At 61.4% G+C, this 20,051-nt stretch overlaps 2 protein-coding genes across 9 annotated transcripts in view; one reads left to right on the top strand and one right to left on the bottom strand.

Moving 5' to 3' along the window:
• Positions 1-7,856, top strand: part of CSNK1D (casein kinase 1 delta) — a 38,315-nt gene extending 30,459 nt beyond the window's left edge. Inside the window, exons 9-10 of one of the 3 annotated variants that reach the window (XM_046677487.1) lie at positions 6,778-6,931; positions 7,723-7,856. In XM_046677487.1, coding sequence (XP_046533443.1) covers positions 6,778-6,867 — 90 coding nt within the window. In that variant the 3' untranslated portion in view covers positions 6,868-6,931; positions 7,723-7,856. Of the gene's footprint in view, positions 1-259; positions 325-1,498; positions 3,656-6,777; positions 6,932-7,722 lie in introns of those variants that run through there. The other 2 variants (XM_046677489.1, XM_046677488.1) reach the window with 2 other exon arrangements.
• Positions 7,401-19,708, bottom strand: SLC16A3 (solute carrier family 16 member 3). 6 transcript variants are annotated; one of them, XM_046677486.1, is made up of 6 exons: positions 19,622-19,708; positions 12,033-12,189; positions 10,680-10,927; positions 10,032-10,175; positions 8,958-9,716; positions 7,401-8,173 (listed from the first exon to the last, which is right to left on the bottom strand). In XM_046677486.1, exons 3-6 carry the CDS (start codon positions 10,900-10,902, stop codon positions 7,911-7,913), a joined length of 1,389 nt encoding a protein of 462 aa, XP_046533442.1. In that variant the 5' UTR covers positions 10,903-10,927; positions 12,033-12,189; positions 19,622-19,708; the 3' UTR covers positions 7,401-7,910. The 6 variants fall into 6 exon arrangements, with proteins under 6 accessions (XP_046533442.1, XP_046533439.1, XP_046533438.1 ...); XM_046677483.1 differs by lacking the exon at positions 19,622-19,708 and adding an exon at positions 18,999-19,112; XM_046677482.1 differs by lacking the exon at positions 19,622-19,708 and adding an exon at positions 16,322-16,584.
• Between the last annotated feature and the right edge of the window lie 343 nt (positions 19,709-20,051).

Here is a 20,051-nt window from a genome sequence, read left to right as displayed (position 1 = left end):
TAGAAGGGGTCTGTCCTGGTCCCTTGTTGGCCTCATTAATAACAGGTTCATTCTAGAGGAGCAGCAGTGGCTGCAGGGGCCGCTCAGAGAGGGGCGAGGCTGAGCTCCTAGGCAGTTCTGGGGTCTCCTCTGACGCGGCCCTGGCCAGTGACGGTGGACCTGGTTGAGGTGAGGAAGCACTTGTGGAAACAGGAGCGCCTTACATGCTGATCCGGCTGGCAGAACCCTTACCAACAGCTGTCTTTTCCCCCCACCTCAGAATAGCATTCCTTTCGAACACCACGGCAAGTAGCTGCACGTCTCCCCGTTGGAAGGCAGCACTGGGTGAGTGTGCTCACGTCGGGTCTCACAGACAGCAGGCACCGGGGCGGGGTGGGGGCCGGCCACCCCTCACCTGCCTGTGGGAGCACGCAGGTGGGTTCGGGCTTGCATGCCAGGTGCTGAGGTAGAGCGAGGCCCCTCTGCCCAGGTCTCTTCCTCATGTGGATTCCAGAGCAGCTGCAGTCAGCTGCCCAGTCTGGGGGCAAGCAGACCACAGAGAGTCCCCAAACAGGGTGACCCCAGGACCCTGCCCACTGTGCGTTGGCCTTTGGTCCCCACGGCAGTCTCAAGTCGGGAGTGCGTGTGGGGAGCAGGAGCCCAGGGCTCTGCACTTGCGCTTGGCTCCAGTGGCCCCAGAACCCTCGAGCCGCTCTGCCCTGGTGTCGGGATGTGTCATGTCGTGCTCCACTGAGGGGGCCGTGCTTGGTTGGGGTCTTATGCTCTTGCTGCGTGAGGCTCCTGATGGTCTCCGCCCGTCCTGGCTTTGTCATCTCTCTTCCCTTTGCATTTATTTCTGTCTTCCTCGTTTTGTTTTTCTTTTCGAACTTGGTCTCTGCCCAGCATCTCGTCCATGCTGTCGTCTGTATTAACCCATCAGCCACAGCCACCTGCTCCCTTGCCGTTGGTGCATGGCTGGGCGTGCAAGCTGTCTCTGTCGGCTCCACCTTCCAACCAAGGGCTTGCAGCTTCGGTCAGGCTCAGTGCCGCTATGAGAGACCTGCTGCAGTTTTAATATGACTGCACTCTTGGAAACATCTTGATGGGAACTGCTTGTCACGTCTTCCCCAGAGAGGAATCCCAGTGCCCACAGGGAGCCTGGTCCCTGTTTTCAAAACACCAGGTTACTTTCCAGGAAGGAGGCTGGGAGCCAGTATCTCTTCTCCACTTGGACTCTGGTCCGTCGTTCATGAGCTTCTTGGCTCCACAGCCACCAGGCCTCCTGGCCTGCATGCCTCTTCTTCCTTCCCCATCTTCCTGTCACTTGTTCTGCTGAGCACACATCCTGGCTGCAGAGGGACCTTCTGGAATGGCTAGGGGTGCGGGCGTCCAGTGTGGGGCCAGGCGGCATCGGTATCCCCTCTCTCCCAGGTGCTGTCACTGGTGTTTTGTTCCCAAGACTGACCGGCCCTTTGCTCTGGCCTCATGCTGACCTTCTCTTGTGCTTTGGCTCCGACAGATTCCTGGTCGGGTGGCTCCCAGTGGTCTTCAGTCTGTCGTGCACCGATGAGAACGCTCCTTTCTGCTCTGAAGGGCACACACAATGCATGGCTGATCTCCTCTTACAATGGCTTTCCTAGTGACACGCCCCCGGTCTAGAACCGAAACGCTAACACCGGGAGCTCTCCAGGCCACCCCCCAGTGATGCCCGGGGGGAAACAAAAGACAAACTAGACCGACAGACTCCCAGCGCTGCTGTCGCCAGGGGCCACCCCTGAGCCCCCGCCGTGAGTGAACTCGGGTCTGACGGGGCTGGGAAGAAAAGCAGAGTGAGAGACAATCGCAGAGAGAATCAGACTCCCATCCGCGGGCCTTTCAGTTCTCCCTCCAGTGGTGGTACGCCCTGCTCCCTGACGAGTCTACTGTAACTACCGATCTTCTACTTGGTTAAGACAGTTTTGTATCATTTTGCTAAAAATTATTGGCTTAAATCTGTGTAAAGAAATCTGTCTTTTTATTGTTTCTTTCTTGTCTTTTTGCGGTCTTAAAAAGACGTTGACTTTAAAGAGTCCTGAAACAGAGATGCTGCCGTGGAGTTCGTGTAGAGTGGAGTGAGACGGGGCGTGGACCACAACGCGGATCTCAGTGATCTGTGCTTGGTGTCTTTGTTGTGTTGTGCGGTCTGCTGTGCAGAGGGAATTTTCTCATCAGAAATTATCACATGTATCCGTGTATGTAAGTAACGTGTGTGTGCTGTGTGTCTTGTGACCTCATTAACCTAGTTTTGGCTGTCACTCTCCCTTCCCCACCGTAAACTAAAATGCCTGCACAACACGGACCCACTAGGATTCTTGGAATCGTCAGAGCAGTTAGCAAGGGCACGGCGGGTGCTTCCCGGCAGAGCAGCACTGCCACCTCATCTTCCCAGACGTGGCAAGAAGGAGGCCGAGCACTGAAGACCACGGAAGTCGATGCTTTGTGTGTGTGTCACTGAGCCCTCAGGAGAGGGTTGCCAACCAGGAGACATCGGACCCCTCCCTGGGGTCGTGTGTGGTGGTTTTGGTGGTGGTCGTTGCCTCAATGCCTTTGAATTTGAGAATTTTCTAAACAGACTGTAAATATCACCCATGCAGATTGACCCCTAGTCTGTGTTAACATCTGTGTGCTCAAAACCAGGGACGTGGCCGGCCGCCCCAGGTGCCGGGTTTGCCCAGAAAGGCCAGCGGGGCCAAGGGAATCCACTCTGAAGTGCGAAGAAGTGGGGGACTTGCATGACCTGATCATCCAGCAGGGTGTGGTGTCATGCACTCTCATGACCTTGGTTGGGACAAAGTGAACCCCAGAGGTCAAGAAGTGGGGTGGCGCTGAGTCTTGCCACAAAGATCCTGAGGTGGCCAGGCTCCTGGGGGTTTTCCTGAGATGCTCTTCACTCCTCCCTTCACCCTTGTCTTGTAACAGAGGCACCAGGTGGTGGTAGCAGCCAGTAGAAAGGAGTCCCCCATCTCGGGAAATGAGGTGCAGTATATATTCATAGATACTTTCATGTTTCTTCTTTCACCCCACTGCAGAGTGTTCTGTTTGAAAACTGGGGCGCTCATAGGAAGGTAGGGACCTAAAAGGTATTGGCATCTGTAAGTTCCCTTCCCACCCCCAAAGTCCCCTGGTACAGGAGTGGTGTGCGTTGATAGTGCAGAGTGTGGCTGTCTGCTGTTTTCTGTATCCTGAGTGGGCTATTGTGTAAGTGTTTTGGGGTGTGGGGACTTGGCCAGGTGGGGCTGTGTCTCTGGAGTGCACAAGGAGCTTGGGTGGGTCAGAGCGAGTTTGGGGCTTTCATTGTGGCCCCATGCTACCTTCAGAGGTCGGCTTCCCCATCTTGGTGAGGTGTTAGCAGCTGCAGCCCCCCCATGTAGTGTCAGAGATGAGACCGGGCAGCCTTCCCACATTCTGCTTCCAGATTTCGGCGTGAAATTGCCGGATTCCATTTGGAAGGTGGGCTCTGATCTTGAGTCCTCAGCGGTGTGCTTGTGGACGGTTGTTGTCCTCCCAGAAATGTAGTGGAATATCTGTATCAACCTGTGTATCGGTGGCCAGTCTCTAAACTACGCGTTTGTGTGAACACTGTGTGTGTGTACTTGACCACCGTGTAAATAATAAATTCATGATGACTTCTACCTTTTCCCTGCCCCTGCCATGTGGTCTTTATTTCATCAGTTTGAGTTTTCAGTGTGTGTGGATTAACCACATGAAAACTTAATTTTCTGAGAATGGGCGTTCAGGTCTGTCCTCTCGCAGCCTGCTGGTGGTGGTGTGAACCAGTTGGGAGCAGACAGAGTGAGACTGGGGATATGGTGGGGACACAGCTGCTGCTGTCATGTTTCCGGAGCTGACACCCGTGTGGGCCATGCAGACACACGCGTCCACTTTGGGGTTTCTGAAGATCTCCTTTCCCCTGGCTTAATCACTATGAAATGGGCCCCTGACCTCCATGACCCTCGGGGCGGCACTGCCAGAAAGTATTTCTGCCTGCTGATTTTCTGGGGAGTGGACAGTGAGGTGCTGGCATGATGCCGCATTCCTGCTGCCCACGAGGGGTGCACACGGTTCTTGTGAGGTGGCTCCCAGTGGGCCCCTGTGTGGACCAGTGCTCAAGCCTGTCGTTCCCCCACTACTATGATGTCCCATGCCTAGGCACTGTCCCCTCCCCTGGTGTGGTCCTCAGCAGCAGTAGGCAAAGCATCTGAGAAGGCAGCATCTATCTGTCTGCTGTCAGTTGTGCCCATGGCCTTGGCTTCCGTCTCCCACTTGAGTTGCTGAAGCTCAAGAGCCCTGCCCTCCCCCGGCCCAGCGAGCTCCAGATGGGCCGCGCTGTTGACAAGGTGGTGAGGGGCAGGCGGCCGCTGGATACACCTGAAGAGACACCTCCCTGGAAGCTACCCCTCTCCTCCACAAGCTTGCAGGCTGCTCTCCTGCATCCCTTCTGAGGTCTGGCTGGGGGTCCCTCTCAAACTCCTAATCCACCTGCATCTGCTCTTGAGCTTCCCTCCCCAAGCACTATGCCCTGGCAACTGTGGCACTTCCTGGTCCACATCCACTTGATGCTGGAGCCTTCTGGAACAGACTGGCCTTGTATGTGTGAGCTGGAGGGAAATTGGTGGCAGCCCCGTTGAGACATGCATTCCTGCCCTTCTGCCCCAAGGATGGGAGGGGCAGCTGTGTCCCCACCTCCTGCCCACTTCCCTCCCTCTTCTGCCTCTCTGGCTGTGCCTGGTAGTCCCTGGAAGAGAGCCAGCTCTTCCTTGTCCCATCCCTTCTCACCTTGCCACTGAGACCAAGAGGGTGACCCCCAACGCCTTCTGCTCAGAGCCAGCCCATCCTGTTCTCTGGCCCCTTGGTGCTAGGAGAGCACTCACCACCTCTGTCTTCCTTACTGGGGTCACAGGCTCACTGCTCAGGATGAGTGTGCTCTGGGTCCTGGCCTGGCCTCCACCTCCCACCCTCCCCTAGGCTTCACCCCCACAGAGGGGTGCTTGGAACCCCTCCTGGAACCCCTGTGTTGGAGGAGGGGACCTGTCTTGCTGTCCTGCTCCTGCCTCCTTCTGGTGTGACCTCTGGAAGTAGTGCCTGTCTTTGGCGCCATCCTACTTGTAAAGGTGTGTTTGAGGTTACAGGGGAGTGTCCGCTATGTTCTGTGTCCTTGAGGATACAGTTTAGGTGCTGGGAAGAACTGGGCAGTCCCTCAGGAAACCCCATGAGTGGGCCTTGCAGGTCTCAGCAGCTGCTCCCTGGAGTGTCACCAGCAGGCCCCTCGGGCAGCCACAGAATGGCAGGGTCTGCCTGCCTGGCAGGCCCTTTCTGGTCCTGTCCCCAGGCTCCCCCAGCGTGGGCCCTCCATGCATTTCCCAGGTGTTCTTCTGCATACACCATTACGTGTGTGTGTGTGTGTGGCAGGTTCCCCCAGCTCTGGCCCTTGCTCGTGTACCCCTTGCCTCTGATTTAGAGTGATGTGTGCACCCTCTGAGGAGGGGAGGGGCCGAGGGACCCACTGAGAGTGGCCTCAGCATAGTGTCTGCGTCAGTGGTGGTGAGGGAGTCTTCATAGGATGCTGGGTATGAGTCTCCTTTGGCAGGGATGTCTGGAGGGTGAGGGGCAGCCCTGTCCATGGTCACCTGGTCCCCTAGAGTACTGACTGCTCTCCTCAACTCCTCTTAGGGCCCTTGGTGGCCACACCTTCCTGAAGACAGGAAGTTCTCTGTCTCCATGTCTTGGGCACAGCTGGAAATATTTGGAACCAGAAACCTAGGCTGACAATATCATCTGCTCACCCTCTACCCCCAATCCCCAGTCTGGGTAGAGCCCCTGGATGATGTAACTAGCTGATGTTGTTGCTACTGGCAGGGCCAGGGGTGGCCTTGGGTCCATCTAGCATCTCCACCAAGGTGCTGGCTAAGGGACAGATGGGCCCATGTTCCTGAGGCCCAGAGAGGGTGGTGGAGCTCTTGCCCACCCTGGAGTGCAGGGACTCCAGCCTCGGTCCAACTGTGGGGTCCCAGTCCAAGCAGAGGAACCTCAACATGTTGACCATCTCAAAAGCACTTAATAGTGTCCCCAGAATATGACTGGGGGATCGCTGGTTTGGGTGCAGGTGTGGGGACAGGAGGGGACACCCACTTCCTGTTGCTCCTGGCTGGCAGGGGCTGAGGCAGCTTAGGATGAGAGTGAGGGGAGATGCCAGTGGAGGGTACTGGGCCCTTTCCAGGGAGCCTGGGATAACTCCACATGACCAGCAAAGCCGGTGTGAACAGCCCCAGCAGGCCCTGAGGGATGGGGGGCGGCTGGGGAGAGGTGCGTAGGCAGGCTACCCTCCACCTCCCTTTCCCTCCCAGTCTCGGGCTCAGGTAGGCAGTTGCAGAGAACACATTTGGGGCCAACCCTTTGAGAGCTGACAAAGGTGGTACCCCGGCCTCAGCTTCGCCCAGGGGCTGGCCTGAGGGCTTGGCGGCCCAGACTGGCCCACCTTACCGCCTTACACAGGGCCAGGAAAGCACACGCAGGGCTTCATCTTGATCCTTGCGACTACCAGCACCACCCATAGCCCCATCTCCTGGCAGAGGGGACGGAAAGACCAGAAGGGGCAATGGGGCGGGTGCCCAGAGCCAAGGGACTGCGCCTGAGCTGCGGGAGCCTGGCTTCCCTGCAGAGCCCGATGGCTGGGTGGAGGAGGGGGAGCTGCAGCTCCCTCACGGCCATGTCTCCGTAGCTGGGCCGGAGACGTGAGCTCTCCCTTGCTTTTCATTGCAGAGGAGCAGGGACGTGGCATCTCTCCGGCTGCATGCGGCCCGCCAAGGTGCCCGCTGCCGTCCCCAGCGCCCGCGACGCACCACCTACTGAGGCGGCCCCAGCGGCCTCTGACCGGGCTCCCAGCCACGCAGGCCACTGCTGGCCACAAGGGCAGGTGGGTGTGAGGTACCCGGGGCGAGGCCAAGTGGGGCTGGACCAGGAGGACGGGAGCAAATACCAGCCCTGGGTGCTGACCATGTAGGGCCACTATCAGCCAACTGAGGGCTGAAGAGATGGAAACCAGGAAGATCATTTTGTTTAAACACACACACTAATGAACAAAAATCACAAGTATGTCTCAGCTTAGTGCACACACCTTGTAGGGGCTCCCAGCAGGGGCCGCATCCTTGCAGCACGGTGACCTCCCCTGCCGGCACCAGGGCCCTTTGTGAATGCTCTGAGCTCTCTGGGGTCCAGCAAGGCAGGGTCTAGCCCAGCAGTGCTTAGAAAGCTGACAGGGCTGATGAGGACCAGAACCACTATGTAAAAATAACCAGGTTGTTGAGAAAGTGAGATTCGGGGTGAATGATCAGATCACTATCCCCACGGAGAACAAAACCCCTGCACCTCCTGGCAGACATTCCTTCCGAGAGTCTCCTCCCATACGCAGGTTTATTTCAGACCTTCCAGAAGTGAAGAGAGGGAGGCCGTGTCCCCTAGAGGCTCAGAGAGGGGTCGGCTGGGGCATCACATGGGAGAGCAGGGCAGGACGGGCGCGGGGAGGGCCGACTTGGCAGTGCCCACCCCGCCAGCTGTCCCAGCCCTGCCCCTGATTAAAGTCATGTTGTCTCTGAAGTGGGGGTTTCTAGGTCCTTGAGTCCAGGTGGGCCCTGGGCTGCTCTGGGGTCAGCAGGCTGGGTTCCTGGTACAGACGGTTTGTAACCTCATGGCTTGGCTTCATCACAGATCTGCTTTGGAATGACACAGTTCCCACCCTGCCACCTCCCCCGAAAAACATTGATCAGGTGATGGTCAGCTGCCCAGGCAGCCAGCGCCCCACCGACAGCCCTGCCCAAGCTAGTCCTGTTTGTGAAATAAATATGAGCGTTGACAGTCTCCGTCCAGTTCCCTGCACCCCTGCTGGCCTCCTCGGCTCAAACGCTTGTTTCCGGGGTGTGAACGACCTCCCCATTTTTCTCAGGCTCTGCCTTCAGGAAGTGTTCCACCTCCCGTGAGTCCACTCTTACGTCTGCGTCTGGGGGGGGCTTGTGGTGCTCCTCCTCCTCCGCAGCCGCCTTGGGCCTCCTACCGATGCAGAAGAAGTTGCCCAACACCAGCACGAAGGAGGAGGTCACCACCTCGGCCCCTGCCAGGAGGAACACGTACTGGTAGACGTGCGTTGCATCCAGGAGCTTGCCTGCAGAGGGAACAGCGTCAGCTCTGGCCAGAGGCTTCCACTGAATCTCCCCCATGCCCCGTGGTGTCTGGGCATGGGTAACGCGTCCTCCACAGTCACTGGCTGCCTGCTTGGCAGTGCGCTACCAGGGACAGCCCAGGGACCTTGAGGCAGAGTTCTGGCCTGGCCCTCCCCCACCCTCTGGCAGCGCAGACCCAGAGGCTTAAACCAGAGTGACTTTGAGGAAGGTTTGGATCCTCGTGGGTACAGGTGGCAGAGTCTCGGGGTGGGGGCCTCGTCCAAGGCACCTGGGGGGATCCAGCCCCATTGCCCATTGCCGTAGGCCCGTGAAGGACCCCAGCACCCTGAGACAGTGAGGGTTTGGGCACCTCCCCACCCCTGCCCCCTGGACCCTTCTGTCAGGGAGAGGAGCCAGAGGGCCAAGGTGCAGCCCAGGTGCTCATGGGGTTCTGTGGGGGCGGCTACAGGGTCAGCTGGAGAGACCCAAACCCAGGTAAAGAGGCTTGGCTTGGGGCTTGGGCCAGGCTGCTTCCCTAGTCCCACCATTTTAAATTCCACTCCAGTGCTTGCTCAGCCTTCAAAAAGAAAGGCGAAAGTCCAACATGACGAAGCTGGCTCTTGCCTCACCCCAAAGGGGCGGCACCACAACTCTGCCCCAGGCCACCACTTGTCCCCAGGGCCAGGGGCAACACCTCCCCCCGACCCCCCCAGATTTGCACTTGCTTCTGACACCTGCTGATCTATGCTATGAAGTAGCAAGCCCCAGCTCTGCAACAGCACTCACCTCCCGACGGGGGCCCAATGAGCACGGCCACAGCCTCCAGCAGGAGCACAAGACCAATGGCACTGGAGAATTTGTGGGTGCCCACAATGGCCATGAGCACTTCAAACTGCAGGGCCCCCACCATGCCGTAGGAGATGCCGAAGAAGATGCAGAAGACCACCAAGCCACCGTAGTCACTGGCTGTGGATCCCGTGAGGTCGGTGAAGCCGTTGAAGAACATGGCAAAGCTGAAGAGGTAGACAGAGTAGGGCCGCACCTTCTTGAGCCCCGTGATGAAGCCAGCGGTGGGCCGGGCGAAGATGTCGATGAAGCCCAGGATGGTGAGCAGGAAGGCAGCCTGGGTGTCGGGCACGCCCAGGTCCTTGGCATAGCTCACCACGAACACAGGTGGCACAAAGAGCCCCAGCACCATGATGGAGGCGGCCACAGCGTAGATCACAAAGCCACGGTCCCTAAAGACACTCAGGTCCAGCAGCCGCCTGGATGGCCGCTGGGGCCCTGGCCTCGAACCTGGCTTGGGCGCCTCCAGGGGCCTCATGAGCGCAGCGCACACACAGCAGTTGAGCAGCAGGCCACCCAGGATGAGGAAGCCACCCCGCCAGCCGTAGTGGTCCTGCAGCAGCTGCCCCAGGGGGGACAGGGCGCACAGGAACACGGGGCTGCCTGCGGCTGCAAGCCCATTGGCCATGGGGCGCCGCTTGTTAAAGTAGCGGTTGAGCATGATGAGGGAGGGCTGGAAGTTGAGCGCCAAACCCAAGCCTGGAGGAGGGGTGTGCAGTTAGGTGTCACCCTGCCTGTCCAGCCCCCCGCCCTGCCTCTGGTTTTCCCAGGCACAGGCTCCAGCCTGAAGGGTTCTGTGTGTGTCTGATGGGGTCGATGTGAGGAGACCCAGTGTGTGGATAGAGCAGAGTCCCTGTCACTGACTGACGCCCAGGAGAGACAGAAGGGACTGAGGGACAGGACACCCCACAGCTGCCCACCCCTGGGAGGCCCTGCTCTGGGCATACTGCCCTGTTCTCCATCAACCTGAGTCACTGCCACCCAGCCACCATGGGCCGCCCTGCTCCCACTCACCGGTAATGACCCCCGTGGTGAGGTAGAGCTGGATGATGCTTCCGCAGAAGGACGCAGACACCATGCCCAGGGACGCCAGCAGGCCTCCCGCAAGCATGACGGGCCGGCAGCCAAAGCGATTCACACACACGCTGCAGAGCGGGCCTGGGAAGGACAGCAGCTGAGGGGCAGGGCCGAGTCCAGCCTCGCCCCACAATCACTGAGAGACCTGCCCCAGGCAGCGGGCCTGGGCTGGCCCTCCCCTCCCGACACCCCATGCCCCAGCTCAGCAGACGCAGCAGGAGCACCGTGGACACCAGGTGCCCAGGGAGCATCACACTCGCCATCTTCCCAAGCAAAGCAGGCTTCAGCGGAAGTTCCCCATTAGTGGTCTCCTTTCTGGTTGGCCTGTGCAGGCAGCAAGAACTAACCATCTGTAAAACCTCGTCATCTGGACTGTGTACTACTGTGTGCAGATAGAGCCCATTTGGACAGGGTCCCAGACACCCTTGGCCTGTGCCCAGTTTGGTCCTACAGGAGCCCCCAGAGACCTAGACTGCAGACAGGGGGATGCGCTGGCCACCCCAGCCCTCTTGCCACGTGAGGCTCTTGACCCGAACTGCATGTGGTGATCCCCCACCCCCTGCCCTGGGCATGATGGTCCCTCACCTGTCCCGTACAACATGGCCAGCAGGATGGAGGAGATCCAGGCTGTGTCACTGTAGCCGATCCCAAACTCACGTATGAGCTCCTTGAAGAAGACACTGACCGCCTTGGGGAAGGCGTACGAGAAGCCCGTGATGACAAAACAGCCCAAGAGGACCGCCCAGCCCCAGCCCCCATCCGGAGCCTTGATGCCAGTCGGGCCCTCGTCAACCACGGCCCCTCCCATGGCCAGGAGGGCTCGTTGCACGTCCCTGAGAAAGAGGAAGACAGGCTGACTAGGTTGTCAGGCCACCCAGCAGCGCAGGGACAGAGAGGCACCTAAGGGCTGGGCGCCCCTTTTTTCAGGCCTCAGCCCCCTGCAGGAGCCCAGCTGTGGGCCAGCTGGCTGCCCGTGCTACCCGAGAGCCCTGCCTCTGGCCCTCACCCACCTGGGGTGGCCAGCTGCAGCCTCCCCTCCAGCCCCCTCCGCCCTCCTCTGCGCAGGCCTGGCCTGCCCCCACACAGCTGGCTCTAAAGGGCAGTGGCTTTTTTGGGCTCAGTCAGGTCTCAGGTTACCTCCTGAAGAGGGCAGACCCCAGTGGCGAAAGCAGCCCGCCCTCCCCTGTGTCGGGAAGCAGCCTCCACTGCAGCGGGTTCTGGCAGCCAGCACTTCCCGTCCCCTCAGGCGATGAAGCAGGCCTCAGCGGGCGGGTTGCATCTGAGAGGGGACCTGGGGCCACTCTGGGGGTGCTGTCTCTTGGACCTAAATCTAGATGTGGCCAGCCTTGCTCTTGCACCCTGGGGAACCGGGCCTCTGATCCTGTCCACTCTGATCCCACTGCACCCTTAGGGAGAATCTGAAGAGGGGGAGGCTCTGCTGTGCCACGGACGGAGTAGGGGCAGTGGGGGGCAGCCAGACCAGGGAGCGGACAGCAGTACAACTGAGGAGGCAGGTGGGGAGGACGGGCCTTGGGGAGGAGAGCCCCCTGGGCAGGTGGGCACTAGGGCCAAGCCCAGGTGGAAGGCGCCTGCCTGCTGCTGGAGTCTAACCCTCTGGTGAGGGAAGGGCGGGCTTCCATCCAGCCCCCTGCAGCAAACCATTCTGGCCCCAGGCTGCCAGGGCTGCCAAGGCGAGGAGGGAGCTGGCTGCACCCAATGCCAGCCCCAAACCCCGCAGCAGCCCAGGGTTGACTTCCCTCTTTTAAACCCCAGGAACTTAGCTCATCTGAGGCACAGTAACACGGAACACGGGGCTAGACTTCCAGCTGGAGACCCTTCCCTCCCCTTCCTTCTTCACCCCCACCCTCCAACTGAGGCTAGCTCTGGAAATGCCGTGATCCCAGAGGTCAGCCTGGGGGCCTGGTCCCCCCACCTCACCAGATAGAAGCTGTTCCAAGGAGAGAGTCTGCCTCCCGATGCAGGTGTGGGGAAGGGAGGACAGTCCTGAGACCTGGGGCTTGTTCAGTCCAGCCTGCTCCGCTGCCCACAGAAGCACGGGTCTCTGCCCACCGGCGGTGCGCTGTAAACCAGCTCTCTGGGGGAAGAAAAAGCCCCGGTGTATAGCATCTGCCAACTCTGTGGTGTAAAGACTCCACCTGCGCTGATGCCTGAGGACTTCCTGACTCGGAGAGCCTGGTGCAGGCAAGCCTGGTGATGCCTGACAGCCCCCTTCCTATCGGCCCACCAGCCCGCCCACTCGGGTTTCATAATCTGTCCTGCTCCACCCCCTGCCCCTTTTCCTCAGTTCCTCCTTGACCTGGCACAGCCCCGCTGCATGGCCCATTTCTGCATCTAAGGATACACGGAGGCTGGGACAGGACTCTGGAGTGAGGACAAGGGCCTCTGTGCCTGGGCGATCTGAGCACAGGTTCAGTGTGGAGGGCAAAGGAATGTGGAAAATGAGAACCCCTCTCCTAGCCTCCAGACAAGCCTGAGCGTCCTGGCCACAGGTGCTGTGCCCTCTGGGGGACCCTGATTCAGTGATCTGGGGGGGATCTGGGCTCTGAATCAGTAGTCTTGGGGGGATCTGGGCCCTAATTCAGTGATCTGGAGGGGGATCTGGGCCCTGATTCAGTAGTCTGGGGGTATCTGGGCTCTGAGTCAGTGATCTGAAGAGGGATTTGGGCTCGGATTCAGCAGGTGTGTGTGTACGAGGGTGTTTTTTAAAGGGGCTCCTAGATGATTCCAAGCAGTAGCTGCTGTCTGTGAGCACTACTGTTTGATGATCGGACCCCCAGGGGCCAGCTGGCTGTCAGGGTGATGACAAGGCAGACACAGCCCACTGGAGCAGAACAGTGGCCCTACCCCCTCCTTAGGCTGGGCCGGAGGTGCACTGGTTCCCAGCTGGGCCAGGGCCACAGGCGCCACTTCTGGGTAGCGCAAGAGAAGCTCTTGCCTCTCCTGGTACCTAGACCCCAGTGTCTTCAGGCCCTGCCCACTGCTCTTTGCCCCGAGTGCTCGGAAGGCTCCTGGACTTCTGTGAGCAAGACGGGGGTTGTCTCTGAGGCTAAACGCTGAACAGCCGTCCAGGGGATACAGTTAGCTGAAAGGTACACTGGGTGCCCCAACCAAGGGAGCCCCCATCCTCCTACAAACATGTCCACAAACCAGTGACCTGGCACAGCCCCCCAGGTGGCCCATTTCTGCACCTAAGGCATACATAGGACCTGGGACAGGAACAGAGTGAGGACAAGGGCCTCTGTGCCTGGAGGATCTGAGCACAGGTCCCGTGTAGTCCCACCCTTGTGGTCTCTCCTCCAGAGACCAGCCTCGACTGTGCAGCCATGTGCCTGAGCCTGGGATGAGACAAAGGGGCAAAGTCATCCTTTGGCCAAAACACACGAGGGGCACCAAGGCAGATGTCCCTACCCACCTTATTGTTAAGTTTAAAAGGTCTCTGAGGTATACACAGCAGGGTAACTTTAGAAAAAGCAAAAAACTAAAAAATATATATTTTAGGAATACAGTGTGATGCATTGACACTGTATAAGGTAGAAAGCACAGTTCTAAGGTAGAACCCCAGACCCAGGACACACGACAGGGGTCACGGTCATGGAGGCACTGAGGGGTTGGCTGTCCTCAGAATCCCAGCTTGTTTTCGGTTCTGGGCTCATTCATACACATTTATTGCACTTTTGAAAATAAATCAAGTGGGATGTGCAAAGGCCAAGGAGGGGAGTGTGTCTGGAACCAACAATTAGAAACAGGCCAACTCTGTATTATACCAAGGTCACAAAACAAACAGGGCCTCTCTCTGAGGTCTCCCTGCTGTGCCAGCCATGCCTGGCGCTCACAGGCGGAGCCCCAGCCTTCGAGGCTCCGTTCTCTGCTTGTCCGCTGCCTGCTGTGGCTGGGCCCTCCCTGGAGGCTCCCAAGGTCCCCAGGAGACAGACGCTGGCTGCCTGTGAGACATGGGGTGTCCCCTGAACTAGCATCTCAGAGGGTGAGGAGACGGCGGTGGGTGCCAAGGCTCAGAGGCCAGGAGGGTACAGCGTGTTCTGGGACCTGTGTTCTGGGCAAGTGGCTGCCATGTGAGGCTCACATGGGGAGGGGCCCATCCTCTGCGTCTGGACCAAGGCCCAGCATGGGCACTTCTTCTACCTACCCCGGAACCCCAGAGGCTCTTCAGACACTGCTTTCTCCCAGCTAACCCGTACCCTGGGGTGCCAGCCACATTGAAATGGCACCCCCGCCCTGTTCGCCCCACCTTAAAGTGAAGTTTCTCAGCAAGGTTTCAGTTTGCCAGTGGGGGGTGGTGGGCAAGCAGGGAAGAAGGTAGGGGCTGCGGCTCTAGGTGTGGGGCAGAGGGATTCTGCCCAGCAGGGCTGTGCATGTGTTTGGGGGCAGGGGGTGTAAAGAAGGGGCTGGGATTTCCAAGAGCCAATCGGCCTCATCAACCCCTTCCACACTCGGGGAGGAGGGCCACCAAGGCACAGGCTGACTCATGTTCCAAGGAAAACCCTGCCCCTGCCCAGGCTAGACGCAGGGTGGGAGGAGTGGCCCCCCTTGGGGGCTGTCAGGGACCCTCACTGCAGGGGGAGGCAGCGCCAGCAGGTCCGTGTTACATGCCGACCCGCTGGCCTTTCAGTGACATTTACCCTCCCAGGGAGGCATGCAAACCACGTCCCCAGCCCAGAAATAACCCGCCCTCTGGGCCTCAGAAAGCTGATCTACCAGGTAGGGTGCGTGTGCCTGCTTCTGGGTCAGACGAGGCTCCAGGGGCTGCCCCCGAAGGTCCCGTCAAGGTCCCACAACCCCAGGCAGCTGAGAGCTGAGCAGAGGACGGCAGGAGGAGGAGTGTGCCACAGGGCTCCCTAGGAATGACGTTCAGCAGACCACACATCTGAGGGTCCACTGTGCCCTCCCAAATCGGGCCCTTGCAGCTGCTCCCTCATGGATCCACTGGCTGTCTGGGTGAGAGTCCCAGCTGGGGTCAGGACTCGGGACCTCATTCTCCTGCATCACCCCCTCTCACCAGTGCCCCCTTCTCTGCTTACACTCAGCCCAGCTTTGAATTCCATCTTGGTGTCCACAGTGCCCAGCCCTGCCAGCTCCACATCTCCACCTGGAGGGCTGGCGCAGACCTTGCACAAACATGTTCCCAGTATGACTCCTCACACCCCCACCTCAGGGCCAGCCTTGGCCACCCTAACCCACATTCTGTAGGCCTCTCCCAGCTCCTGGGGCCCCCCTTCTGCCACTCTGCTCCAGCCCACAGGCCCGCTGCCATCCCCAGTGCACCCTGGCATGCTCCCCCTTAGGCCTCTGTACTGGTGGTGCCCTCACCCACCTCGGCTCTGTGGTCCATCAGCCGCTGGGTTCACTGTGGTGGCCCTGGGCCCTAGAGCCTGCAGCCTGTCCCAGAGGCTTAGTAGGTATGCCTTCCAGAGGAGGCTGGCCAGTTATCTAATGGACTTCCAGTCCTTGGAGGCCAGCTCTGGGTGGGCGGGGCGGGAAGGGGGCAATTACATTCCTTCCCGGACTCTTGTACCACCAGGCCTTGGAGACATGCCTGAGCAACAAGGAAACAGCCCCAGTGTGGCTAGCACCTGGCTCCTCTTGAGCCCCGAGGCCCCTGAAGCCCAGGGGCAGGCAGTGGACAAGAGGGTGCTGTGCCCTCAGGAGGAGGGGGGGCTCCCCGTTTCTTCCTTCCCCAAATGCCCCTGTTGTGCAAACAGGTCCAAGATGTCCTCCCCCACCAGGGGCACAGAAAGCACCACTGCTCAGAGCACCTGGCCTCTTCCCAGGCTGGGGGCAGGACCCCAGGTGCCCATTGCAGCACTGCCCCCACCTGTGTGCAGAACTGTGACTGGAGGGAGGTGCCTGGGATTTTTTCTGGGGAGGTGGGAGGTGGGCACCGTTGTAGGGTCTGTCCCAGGCCTGCTAAGCCCGACCTGGACCCTCTACCCCACCTGCACTGACCCCACAGCCCCCCAGTGCATGCCTGGTGTCCCAACAAGCTCCCCAGTGGGCTCACCTCTCCTTGCAGGGGCCAGCGAGGCAGAAACACTGGCCTCATTCGCCAGACTGGACAGTGTGCCCCAGAGCCAGCCCGTCGCTCTGAGTCATTCTGCCTTCCAAAACCATCCCCCATTGTGACAAGGAGGAGACCATGAGCAAGTGGCCCTGGGGACGTTTCTGGGCTTACCCTGTCAGAGCCCCCTCACCTGGAAGACTCCGAGGGCAATGAGGAGGGGCCAGGAGGCAGTGGAGGCTGGAGCAGGCCCCAGGCCCTCTCCTCCAGGCCTGGACCCTCCACTCTGCGTCCACGTGGCCACCTTGTCCCATTCCTCATCTCCCTGCAGCCCCCGACCATAAAGCCAGTGCCCTAAGGTGAAGGCCAACAAGGGAGTCTCTGAGTCAGCAAGTCCCACGGCCAGGAGACGCCTCTCCCACCAACACCGGGGCTCCCAGCTCCCACCACGCCCCCACCCGGCCTGCGGGGGGGGCAGGTGGGAGAGAGGGAGGTGGCTGCGGAGGACAGGAAGGCTGGGCGGGGAAGGAACCTGAGCTCAGAACCCTGAGCTCCACCCACCACGCCCCGCTTCCGGCTGGGCAGGTGGGGGTCGGCTCCCACCCGGCAGAGACGGGGTGGGGTGGGGTGGGGTGGGGGTGGGGTGGGGTGGGGTGGGGGTGGGACGCGAGCACGCTCCGCCCGCCCCACCCCGGCCGCTCGCCTGGCCGCGGGACGTGGGGGACGTGACCGCGCCGAGGGAGGAGCCGCCGCCGTATTGCCTGGAGTAGGCGCCCTTCCCGTCCGCTACCGTATTGGCCGGCGCGCGCGATCCACGCGTGGGGTCCCTGGGGGCAGCGAGTCCCGCCCGCACTGGGCTCCAGTGGACCCGCGCGCCGAAGGGAACCGTGCGGCCTCTCCCGACGCTCCCCTGGGGCGGGACTGGCTTTACTTTCCCTCTAGAGGGGCCGGGGCGAGTAGGCGCGGCTTGGGCTGGGAACGCTGACTGAAGACTCCGGGTCTCTGGGACCGGCGTCCCCGCGCGGCCCATTTCACAGATGAGGACTGAGGCCGGCACGTCTACCCTCGCCGAGGCGACGCCGGGAGCAGCCCTAGGCCCTGTGCGCTCCCGCCCCGCCCCTGCGTCCCGGCCCAGTGCCCGGTGCGCCTCAGGCCTGATCGGGAGGCGCCTCCGACGGACGGATCGATCGCTCTGCGCAGCGTCTTCTCCACTTGCCACCTCCCAGAAGGGCCAGCCTGTGGCCCTGGGGTCGCCCTTCTAGGCTTCTCAGATCCAGGGGATGGCACTGGCCTTTCCCCTCCACACCAGCCAGGTCACTGTGGGGACCCGCCCTGGAATGAGTCTGGCCTGGCAGGGGGGACACGGCCTGGCAATGAGTGGGACCCCCTGGGCCCCCGTCCACACACACTCCCGGGCCGCTGCTCTGGGGAGCACAAACATCCCCTCGTTGCTTCCCCTCCAAACTGAAGTGTCCAGTTGGAGTCAGTGTTGCCTCCTGGGTGTCAGGCCCTGCCCAAGGTCACACGGGGTGGTTACAGAGCCTGCACTGGGACCAGGCTCCCAATGCCTACCCCAAGGTGTGTCCACACCACAGACTGCTGGGCAGGAAGGCTCCACACCTGCTTGGGCACTGCCACCAGTGCCCTCAGGGCCCCTCTGGGGACAGACGTCCCACGATGGGATCCAGTCCTCAATCACTGCTTGTCCCCAGGGGCCCAGTCCAACCTCCATGACACACTCATGCATCTGTCCCTGTCCCTCCCAGCACCCACCTGGCCTAGCAAACCCTGGAGCCTTCGGAATGATGCAGGGGTACCCTGGAACCCACCCATCCATTCAGCACCCACCCTTGCTCTTTGGCTTTAGACAAGCCCCTCAGGCCTGGGTGGCATGGGAGAGGGTCTGGCTGCCATCTGCTGTACCTCAGACCACCCAGCCTGGCCATGGTCATCACACAGTGTGATCCTGTCAGCCCAGGCACCTCCGGAAGTGCAGCTCAGCACCTCTAGGACAGAAAAGCATTCTGGCCCCTAGGCTGCCCCTTTGTCCCTCACCAGACTCCAGCTACCCTCAGTGGCCACCACCAGACTAACTGCTTCCCTTCCAGTCACATCCAGGTAGGTGAGTTATCAACCCACTTTTCAGATAAATAAATTGAGGCTCTTGAGGCCCCAGCTGGTTTTCCCATGGGCTAGGGGTCTGAGAAGTGGGTGAAGCAAAGCCAGGGGTCCAGCCTGATCCGGAGGGGGCCCCCACCTCTCTGCCCCGGTTATGGGGTGGAAACCGTCGCCCGGAAACCGTCGCCCGAGGGCAGGTATGGGTTAGTGAGTGTACGGGCGGCAGCGAGAAGCGGGAGATGATGGAGAGGACTGCCGGCTGGAAACCGCCCCCCCGCCCCCCAATTAGCACCGCGGCCCTGAGCGCACGTGTTCCCACTCCCTTGGGGAGGGGGCCCGGGCCCGGCGGCAGTCCCACCAAATATAGCCCGCGCGCCCCGGCCGCCCGCCACAGACCGAGCTATTTATACCCGGGACCAACTCGGAAGCCGGGTGCAGTAGTCTTGGTCACAGCCCAGCCCCCGAGGGCCGCCCGACGGAAAGGCACCGGGGCCGGCCCGGGAAGGCGAGGTCGCGCATCCCGGGTCTGAGGGCACGAAAGGGTGCAGCTGGTTCCCGGGGCCCCTCGATGGGGGCTGCTTGGAGTGGGGGGCTCGTCTGTGCCTCGGGCGCCCCAGGACCAGGAGAGTAAGGGGTGAGGGGGGCGGAAGCGCGGACCTCAGAGCTGCCACCACGCCGGGCGCGGACTCAGCGCCGGGGTCCGCGGAGGGTCCCGGCCCGAGGCCCGCGCCAAGCATCCGGGCCGCGCCTACCTGCCGCCGCTCGCCGCCGCGCGCTTCTGCCCGCCTCGCTGCCGGGCGCCGCGCCGGGGGCGACTCAGTTCTGGTCGCTCGCGCGGCACGTCCCCCGCGCACGTCACCGCCGCCTGGCGCCGCCCCTGCTCGCCCCGCCCGGACCCCGCGCCGCCGCGGAAGGGGCGCCCCTAGGGCTCCCGGACGGCGCGTCCCCAGGGCTCCCGCCGGGCCGAGGGACTCCTGCGCGGACCCCGGCCCGGAGACTTGTCTTCTCGCCCGGCCTGGCCCGCGCCCCCCGCGCCCTCGGACCGGCCCCCGGTCTCGCCTCGCCCTGGCGCTGGGTTGGGAGCCCCGGCGCTCAGCCCCCTCCCGCCCCTTCGTCTCCCCCTCCGTGGGCGCTCTCTTCCTTCCGCCCCAGCTCCGGTGGGAGCACGGCCGGGTCCCGAGTGCTCCGGGGCAAGGATCCCCTCGCCCCTCCACGCCCAGGCCGCGCCCTTTGACAAGTGGACGCGCTCACACCCACCCGCACCCCGTGCCGCGAGGTGTCCACGGACCCCGGGGGTTCCTGCCTCCCGGCTCGACTCTCAGGCCCACAGGCCTCCTTCCCCAGACCTCCCTGGGATCTGCGCCCCCATGCAAACCTCCACTTCCTCCTGGGTGCGAACGGTGGCGGCTTCTCCTGGCCTGGGGAGCGGGCCTGGCCCCCCTGAGCTGCCTGGGTGATCTTGGGCAAGGCTGTCATCCTCTCTGAACTTCCGTTTCCCCATGTGGCTCCGCGCGCCTTGCGAAGCCAAATAAAGCCTCTGCCCCCGGCCCTGCGCCTCTGCCCCTCCCTTCATTCGCCCAGAACCTCGCCGGCCCCCCAGGCGCTCCCCGATGGCACGCCGAGCCACACCCGCCCACGGGGGAGGGTTGATCCAGGTGGGTCCTAGGCAGGGTGCTTGGAGCCTCATCTTTCTCATCTGCCACGTGGAAAGAGCTAAGGTTTGAGGAGGCTCCAGGGTGTGTGGCCTTTGGTGGCCTGGATCAGGACACCGCTTGGTGGCGGCCACCAGCCAGGACCACAGGAAC

The sequence above is a fragment of the Equus quagga genome, chromosome 11 (genome assembly GCF_021613505.1).
Source record: "Equus quagga isolate Etosha38 chromosome 11, UCLA_HA_Equagga_1.0, whole genome shotgun sequence".
Taxonomy (NCBI): Eukaryota; Metazoa; Chordata; class Mammalia; order Perissodactyla; family Equidae; genus Equus; species Equus quagga.
The sequence above is the reverse complement of the archived record's forward strand: the minus strand, read 5'-3'. Positions and strand labels throughout refer to the sequence as shown.